Source organism: the organism of the source record quoted next, assembly GCF_019968955.1.
Source record: "MAG: Porospora cf. gigantea A chromosome Unknown PgA_NODE_962_length_9071_cov_327.167, whole genome shotgun sequence".
In the NCBI taxonomy this organism is placed as follows: domain Eukaryota; phylum Apicomplexa; class Conoidasida; order Eugregarinorida; family Porosporidae; genus Porospora; species Porospora cf. gigantea A.
In genome coordinates this window covers 1-9,071 of record NW_027151990.1, presented here as the reverse complement: position 1 = coordinate 9,071, position 9,071 = coordinate 1, and the positions used below count along the sequence as shown (strand labels likewise).

General features: G+C 52.6%; 3 protein-coding genes across 4 annotated transcripts; 2 read left to right on the top strand and 1 right to left on the bottom strand.

Annotated features, from left to right (window-relative positions):
- Positions 1 to 1,214: 1,214 nt before the first annotated feature.
- KVP18_003912 (uncharacterized protein) lies at positions 1,215 to 2,342 on the top strand (the record flags this gene model as incomplete). Its single annotated transcript, XM_067956048.1, has 1 exon — positions 1,215 to 2,342. The coding sequence occupies one exon, from the start codon at positions 1,215 to 1,217 to the stop codon at positions 2,340 to 2,342; it is 1,128 nt and encodes a 375-aa protein (XP_067805506.1).
- Positions 2,343 to 2,470: 128 nt separating this feature from the next.
- Positions 2,471 to 4,132, bottom strand: KVP18_003910 (uncharacterized protein; the record flags this gene model as incomplete). The annotated part of the gene is made up of 1 exon (XM_067956045.1): positions 2,471 to 4,132. One exon carries the CDS (start codon positions 4,130 to 4,132, stop codon positions 2,471 to 2,473), a length of 1,662 nt encoding a protein of 553 aa, XP_067805503.1.
- A 495-nt stretch (positions 4,133 to 4,627) lies between these two features.
- On the top strand, positions 4,628 to 9,071 carry KVP18_003911 (uncharacterized protein; the record flags this gene model as incomplete). Of its 2 annotated transcripts, XM_067956047.1 has the most annotated exons (2): positions 4,628 to 8,891; positions 8,968 to 9,038. In XM_067956047.1, 2 exons carry the CDS (start codon positions 4,628 to 4,630, stop codon positions 9,036 to 9,038), a joined length of 4,335 nt encoding a protein of 1,444 aa, XP_067805505.1. The 2 variants fall into 2 exon arrangements, with proteins under 2 accessions (XP_067805505.1, XP_067805504.1); XM_067956046.1 differs by having other exon boundaries at positions 4,628 to 9,071.

The following is a 9,071-nucleotide window of genomic DNA, read 5'->3' as shown; positions in this document are numbered from 1 at the left end:
TAGAGCGCTCGCTTAGCATGCGAGAGGTAATGGGATCGATACCCACTTTTTGTTTCACTTTTGCACAGCGAACGCTGGACTTCTCCTTTGTCCAAGCCGTTCTGTCTTCGTATCTGTGATGAAGTTATGTGATGAAGTGTTATTGCACAACAGTGAGGTGTACTAAACAGGGTGCTATCAACAGCATCCATAGCACTCATTCTCTGCGGCTGCAGGTTGGTCCATAGACCAAAGCACACGCTGATGCTCCCAGGGATCACAAAAAGTGCTTCCATGATTAAGTGCGACATCTCGTCGAACCTGCAATTCAACGAGTGCCTCGTCAGCTTTTTGACGATCCTTCTCTGCAGCGCTGCTCCGTGTCTGGCGTACAGCACAGCTCCCCTGTATTGCTCGGGCACGGAGGCACGCGTGCATTCTTATTGTGGTGCTCATCCAGCTCAGCTTCTGTCGCCGGAGAGAACATAACGGAATAATGCTCGTCCCTGCAGCGCGCCATGCACTTCTCAAGGCGCTGGTAAGCATCTTCTCACCCGGAGACAGCTCTTCTGGCGTAAACGCCGGCATGTCTCGCCCCGGTTCCCCGTACTCCACAAATGACTGCACTCTCTGACTTGATGCTCCTCTAGCTCCGCTGACCATTGCTCTGCCTATGTCGGTGCGGGTTCCCTGCCCGTACGCGCCAAGCCACGCGGTAAACTCTTCTTCAGTCACATCGTGGCAAAACCGGCCATAACTTTCCTCTGTCCCACCAGCGAGAGACCGCTTTGGATCCCTGCCGGAGCCGCCATCTGCTGTGATTTGCTCTACGTGTCTTCGTGTTGAAAGAACAATCCCTACCTAAGCAGATATTCTCACACGTGCGCCTCGGGTTTGCTTAACTCAACAGCAAACCACTTCACAGAAAAAAACCCTCTATCCCACGTCACACACACTTCAGCAGGCCGCCAGCACATATCACGTCACACACACTCTCCTCGCAATCACTAACATGAGTGACCACTATTTTAAAATTGAAGGAAGTATCGTCTAAAATATGATGCAAATTGACCACTATTTTAAAATTGAAGGAAGTATCGTCTAAAATATGATGCAAATTGAGTTGGGTGGTGTTGAGCCGCCTCTCGTCTACAACGCAGTCATCTATTGATGAATTACAGAAGCACGTGTGGCAGCTGTTGAGAAAAATATAAGCTGGATATGCTGCGCATCTAATGCACAACTTGCACCGTTTACTGTTCTTCAAACCCGGTTGGAGTGTGACCAAGAGAGAGGGCGCGCTCATCGAAGTCTTGCACGCGGAAAACCTAACCATCAAAGAACCCGAGGGTCCCACAAGCCGTGAACACGTGGTGTGTACCCTCGACCAGACTCTGGTCGGAAAGTTTGCTGTCGTGAGCTGTACGGCTGCACTTTCTTTCCATGAGGACGCCAAGATAATTTCTGATGCAGTCACGCAACGGATCTTGAGATCTGAAAATATTTGGCAGGTAATCACTGTTCCTGGGTCTAGCAACCGCTTTCGCTTTCTTGATGGCTGGGTTCATGTAGTGACGGAACTGGTTAATGGTCCGTGGGTGTTCACAATGAGGGATGCAAAGACCTCCACTAGCGTTCAGTGGAGACAAGTCGGCCAGGAGGTGATATGCGACAAGGTCACTGAGAGTAGCACATGTTCCGATGCCTTTCTTGATTTCGTTGAGGCCATTGTTATCAGTTGGTTTCAAACAGCTCGGCATATCACACTGAAGGTGCAAGGTTCTGACAGACAGTGCCTGTGGGCTCGAGTTGCAAATTATAACCTGGATGAGCACGGCACGTGGCGAAAGCCGGTGGAATTCCAGCCCCTCCAGTTGAACCCCTCAACGCTAACATTGCCAGTGCAAAACCGGCTCAGAATTCTGGAGAAGAAGCTGGAGGGAATGACGGATCTCGTCCAGAGAGAACTATCCTCTCTTCCTGAACGTCTCGCACACGCAGAGCCGCTGCAAGAATTGGTCAGGAGGCTGGAAAACATCGAAGACATTCTCACGCATACGTCGATGGTAAACAAGATTTCCTCGAGCATCAGGCAGAAACCTCCAGTGAAGGACCCGCTACGAGAAGTCGATTCAGTGAAAATGTTCGCTGAGAGCGGGATTTTGAACAATGCTGAGGAGGGTATCGAGGATATTCGCAGTCTTCAGGAAATGATGATGGAGCAGATGCAGATCCGATTTGATATTGTCGACGATCGCGTTTCGCAAATGGACGACTCTATGGGTGAGGTCGCCAAGGAACTCTACAAGGAAGTTAGAACCCTCGGTGATGAGGTGAAGAAAAGACCGCGATTGGAACATTGAGGTGACGAGTCCAGTTCGAATCTCCCCGGACAAGTCTAGTGCGAATGTACCCTGATCAAACAGGACTCGTGAGCACTCCAGTACATGATCAAACTCGTGAGCACTCCAGTACATGAAAGTCTACTCAATTAGAACAGGTATGGGCGGAATTGACGCATGTCCGGTTTGGCGCGGGCGTACTTTGCAAGGTTCCGGTACTCACTGCCGTCGCTCCATTTTTCGGAGCTGGCACATAGATGCATCACCTGCCTTATCAGCTGCTGGTCGGGCTTGGGGACCGCCATCATTTTTCCGATGGCATTTGCCTGTTGCTGTAAAGGAGGGTTACGCTTGCGAAAAACTCGTTGAGTGGGTTCGATGAGTTCAGCTAGAACGGATTTCGGAGGCATCGGAAGATGTGTTTTTTTTCCTCCCAGAATGGTGATGTGCGCACGACGGAAATGGGCTCGACAGCTACACATATTGAGGACCCTCTTTCCGAGGTCTCTTTCCGTCACCGGGCACTCAAACAACAGTGTCTTTGGCTCGTCGCCCCGCCACTCACACCTGGGAAAGAAGTGGCTCTTCCCGTCCTTTAGAGAGACGCCGACCTTGTGGTATTCCAACTCCACACCGTACAACTGAAAGAAAGCCATCAGGGATTGGCCCAGATGGGGAGGGTCCACAGTGAGGTGGTGGTTACTCTGCAGGCATACGATAAGCATCAGGGAGACGAGGTACGATCCAATCCCCCCGCTGTGGGTATCATTCATCTTGTGCTGGCGCAAGAACAGTTTTAAGATAAGAATAAGGGGCCGAAAGATACTGTTGCGCGTGGCGTAGTCTCGCAAGTACATAGAGGTGACTGGTCCGTCCATCTGGTTGATGGTTACGTCCACCAGTAATTTCGTCGCAGAATCCACGAACTTCAGGATAGGGACTTCTGCCTTTGCGAGGACCTCAAATTCCAAGCAGAATCCCAGTTTGTGCAGATTGCGGGCAAGTAGGTCCAGACAAAAGATCCGATCGTCGGCGGCAAGGCAGCTGACTGAGATGTCAATGTCGCCAAATGGTATCTGCGAACTGCTGAACACTGAACCGAAGACCTCCACACGGCACCCCGGCCACAAGCTATGTGCCACACCCGTCATTCGAGAGAGGATTCCAACATGAGCATCACGTTCTCTAGAAGTCGGCTCCAGCCATGTTACCAGCGCAACGCACTCTTCGTGCAGCCTATCAAGGTACGGAAGGCGAACCCAGTGAGACAAGTCCACGAATCTCATCCAGGGCCCGGAACTTGAGAGGCGCATAAAGTAATCTCCGCCATAAGTCGAAAGGCCTGTTTGAAGAGGGTTTTTCAGATTCTCGGCAGCCATCGTCTTCCCCAGTTGTCGCATTTTCTTATAAATCCTTTCCTGAACGTGTGTAGTAGCCTCTAGCGTCTCGGACGTGGACGAAGAAATGTGGAGGCTCACATCGCTAGAAGCATCAGCACTCGGGTCTGCGCACATGTTGATCAACTTGTTCTTACAATCGTCTTCAGTTGACCCATCCTCAGCGCGCCAGTGGTTTGTGGCCGCATGTGGGGGCGCTTCTTGGGTGATGATTCCGATTTCGCCATTGTAGAAACGCGTGCCTCCAGGCCAGAGATATGCATGTTCTTGCACAGAAGAAGACTCCTTAACGATCAATCTGAGTCCCTGATCATCTGGGAACGCTCGCCACGACAATGCATTCCTATCCGCCGCAGAAAAGCCATCAGTACGGGTCACCTTTTCTGACGAACTGCAGTTCCCGTCGCCCTTCATAATCTGAAAATCGGGTAGAAACGGATGATAGAATACACGTGAGCTTCCTCAACATCAAATGCGCAATCGCTCTCTTGTCCGAATCGCCGAAAGATGTCTGCGGAGATCCACCCCACCGGCCAGTGCGACAGATTCAGAAAGACTCCTCTGGAAAAACCATTGGGGACTGTTCCAGTGGAATGGATGCTCAATTGGAAAACCATTGGGGAATGTGTTTCCATTGTGTGGGAAACGTTCCTGTTTCTCGAGAGAATGTTCCATTGTGTGGGAAACGTTCCTGTTTCTTGAAAGAAATGTTCCGTGGTGTGGGAGACGTTCCTATTTCTTGAGAGAATGTTCCATTGTGTGGGAAACGTCCCTGTTCTTGAGACCATATTCCATTGAGCCCTCATTGCGAGGCGAATATTCCATTGAGTGTCCATTGCGAAGAAAATATTCCATTGAGTCTTCATTGCGAGGGAAACGATACTCTCCTCGACATTGTGGGAGAAATCGATGAACGACAGGACAGTTGAGGCCGCGCTCATCACCGAACCCTACAATGTATCCCTGCGACTGTCCCTCTGGGCTCCCCGTGCATCAGTCTGCGACTACCGCCTGCTGTGTGTCAAAATAATGCGACTCTCCCTCAAAATTGTGATAGGTGCGGTGTGCACCATGTCGCCAGCGTTCTCGTCTCAGAGCAAGTCTCCATTGTTCTGCTCATATGACACTGATGCGAGGAGACCTGTGCATCACATACTTGATCTGCCTAGGACCTTGACCAAGGTCGTATTCTGGGACCCATCGCTCGTAGGCAAAAACGCAAGTGAAGTCCTTGATTTCCAAGGAGAAGACTCGAGTTCAGCGCTATCTCCACAGAGCTTAATCAGAAAAGCGGACCTCATTGAAGCGAGCGGTATTAGCCCAGGTATTTTGCAAAGGGGCACGTTCGAAGCAAACTGGCGCTTGAAGACTCTGGATGGACAGATGCCTCTTTTTCCGCCTTCCTCTGAAATAACAAGACCGTTTGGCATCCGTGAAGAGCTGCCAACAGCCGAGAGGATCGACCACACGAGTGTGTCGCCGAGGCGGCTGAATCCAGAGTGGTGTCTTTCCCCCCAAGAGCTTCAGCGTATACACCGCAAACTCTTCCCGAAGGTCACAGAAAGTGCTTCTAGCACTCGTGCGTCAACCACTCGAAATACAAAGGAAACTCTCCCGTCGTCTTGGCCCGAAAGATTCCTTCGCATTTTCACGGGTCTGCGTTGTGGAAGCAGTCCTCCAGAGCTGGATTTGTTTGAAGTCGAAGTTCTTTCAAGCGAATCGCCTTCCGAACCTCCTCCACAGTTGGATTTGTTTGAAGTCGAAGTTCTTTCAAGCGAATCTCCTTCCGAACCTCCCACGGAGGTTGAATCGGACACCCATGAATCAACGGCGTCGGTTTCATCTGAGCTTTGCAGCAGCGACTCGGTCCTCAGTTCTGTCGTTCTGACGTCTCCTTCCAAGTGGTCCGATGCTAGTCTCGCTGACCTCGACATGTACAATCTGAAGCTGGAGAATCCACAGGAATCAAACCCGGAGGCCTGGATCTTTCATCTGACTCCCAAGGCTATGGTTGAGCCCCGCCAAAGGTATAACATACCCAAACCATTGCTCGGATGCTCCGAGCTCCTCCACGACAGCATGACGAGTGTTCCACTCGTTCAGTACGTTTTCGACTGGAGAGGGGAAGTCAACCGCATCACTTTCGACCACGAGGCAGCCGCATTAGAAAGAGAGTTCATTCAGAGACTGCCCAAACGCGCCACTTCCCGAACTGCACATGAAACGGATGGATTCTCCGCCGTTAAGGAAAAGCCTCCCAAATGGGACCGATTCGGAATCGATCGTCGCTGCGACTTCTGCCAGATACGGGACCAAATGGGTGCTCGAAAACACCTCTGGAGAACGCGCCTCGCGCATCTCTGGTCAAACCGTCAGCGGAAATTTAAACCGCTCGTCCCAGTGGCAGTGCCGGTGCTGATTCGAAGGGACAATCTCCTGAGCTGGCGACACAGGGTGCTCCTTGCATTCAAACAGGTAGAAGGAACCAACCGAAAAATTGCAGCAGCTCAAATACGCAGACCGAAACCCCTCCGCCGACTCGAACTGCTTCGCATACGGGACCCAAACGCATACCCCGAAGAGACGATTGTCATTCACACACGCAGGGGCCACGAGCGTCGAGCCGCCGCGAAGGCTCGCCGGTTCATCCGCCGAGGCCACAAGCAATCTCCCGTATGGACGGCCCTCAACAATATGCGAAACACCATCAAACGAGGCTTGTGGGTCGCCTTGAAGCCTCTAGATTACGGTGTGAGAGCAGGGTTACTCCGCAGAAAGCTGGCTAAACTGGGAAACGAGTGCTCATGCAACCGCGTGGTGCATCTCACACGGCGGCAGCACCACCTTCGAATCCAAAAATTACGGCGGCAGCAACTGGAGCTTCATAAACGGAAATGGAAAGCGCAAGTGCGGAAGGAGCACCTACAAAAGCAGCAGACCGAAAAAAGTAACATCTCCTATGTGAGCGCCAGCGCCCAGCGTCTCTATCTGGCAATTGAGCGCCTCGCAAAAGGCGGAGCTCCACCAGCCAAACAACATCGACGGAAACGTCAACGGTATCACCATCCGCTGTACCCTGCAATTCCTCCCCACAAGGCACACCGCTGGCTGCTGGGGCTAGAGAGTCGGCGGTGCACTAACATGGAAGGTATGGAGCTCCGAAGGCGAAAGGAGCGCAGGCGTTTGAGGGAGAAAAATGTGGCCGATCTGAGAGGCATCAGTGGGCTTCGAAAAGCTGGTTTGCTGGGGACGAAGGATACTTCCCGTCGTACCCCAACACGAATTCTGCTCGAAACCCCTCCGGAACCCCCCCTACCGAACGACGGGGCAGTCCAGCGTATTCTGTCGGATTTTAAAATGGGGGACGGGCGAATCTCCTGGCGGGGGCAAAAGATAAAACCCCCTCGGCACAGATTCCGTACTTCCGACTTGCCTCCTCAACTGATATCGGAGATCGACCCTAAACGAGCTCCGCCCACTCCCATCATACTTACTAAAGCAGTAGACAGGCAGCTGAAACTGGACAAGAGACAAAACAGGTCACGCATTCTGAGAGGGAAACAGCTGCTGGAGTACTTTCGTGAGAGATTGCAGGTCCGGAAGCAAGTCGGTGAAGTCATAGACTACCTTTCCGAAGCCGTACAGAGGCGAAGCCTGAGTGAACGGCGGCGTTCGCTGAAAATCAAGCGCGCAGGCCCGATCACCCGGAAGCGAGTATTGCGCAGACGACCTCGATATCCGGTGCGTCTCGGACAGCAGCGCCTGCGTGTATCCTACTTGCAAAGTCGTCTTCATCCAAGCGAGCTGCCTCGGGCTGTCCTCACCACGAAGTATCCGGTTAGTATCTCAGAAGCCAGAGGTGACGCTCCCACAGAGGCGAAGGCACCTGCAGGACCGCCCAAGGCCCACACTCGACAAAAGTCCTTGCACGCCGTCGTAAAACACGCCAGCCGCCTTCGAGTCCCACGAGGGGCCCTGCCGGCTGGTGAGTCAGTCCAGGAACTCACATCAAGACCACGGTGTCCCTTTGTACCGCAATGTATGCAGACAGTCGAGGAGAACGCGGTTCGATCATTCAGTCTCCGAATCTCTGATAATCCTATTCCGAAAGGAAACTTTTCTGAGATGGCATGTCTCGAAAATGGCGTGCTGCAAAGGTATCCACTTCCATACCTACCACCTTTGGAGGTCTCCAACTTCCCGCTGTATAAACCCGGCAGTGTAGGCGCCATTCTCGCTGAAGACGTGAGGCAGTACATTGTGAAGAGCGCGTCCCAGGTTTATTTTTCGAGACGTCAGCCGGTGAAGACGGTGACCGAAGCTCGAATGTGCCTCGGATCCCACTTTTTGAATCAAATGCACGCGCTGCTGTTCCTGGCGGAGACAACCCTCCAGGACATCGCGCGGCTCGCCGATGCCGGCGGCGACCTATACCCCCTTCGATTAGTCACCCGAGAACTGGCCCTGCACGTAGTCGCGTCTAATTTGAGTGGAAAGTGGAGGCTTCCGAATAGGGAGGATGCTAAAATCGCGCTAAATGATGCGATACACCTTCGACTTATGATGCTAAAGAAAATTACCCGGCTCGAGATCGCGCAATCCGAGGACTCTGGAGAGCCGCTGCACACGAATCTCCTGGCAGCCGAAGTCAACGAAATGAAGGAACGGCTTTTGGACGCGGAGACTAAGCGAGACCGGAAGATGCAAGAGCCCCGCTTCCGATTAGGCGCTCAATTCGTACGCGAAGTTGGAAGACAACTGTTGGGTCTTTCACCAAGAATGTCAGCAGAGGAGGTCTTAGCATTCCGTGGCTGTTACGAAGCGAAGTGGCCTTTTCCCATGTTGAAGGACACTGGAGGGGAGCACTACGTTCCTTCGTTGCTAGGCCTCGTCCACTGGTGGATCCACGAGGAGAACCGAGTGACTGGAGGATTCCCTTCTATTGTGCATGGCCCGCTGCGCTCAATCATCACGTTCATATGTGTGCCTGCATCGCAACGTCAACGCCGCCTCCAGCTGTTGGCGACAGCCACATTCTGTGACATGAAGCCTACGGAGGGCACCTGCGCGGACTCGATGGTGAAAGCTTTGGATTCCCGACGGCTGCTGATCGATTTCTATTTGAAGTTCCCGTTCGCCGATTCGAATCCTCCTGAAGGAAATTTTTTTCGTGGTGTACGGTGCAGGGGCGACCACGATCTAATGCACTCAGCCGAGCAACATTCCGAACCAGCTTCCAAGAAACGCAGTCGTCGCGCTCAGCGGATTCGGTATCGCGCAGCCTTCTGGCTTGGGCGACGGGCTGAGCGACGAAGCCTGAAAGCGGCGCACATCAACATCTACAACCCAATCC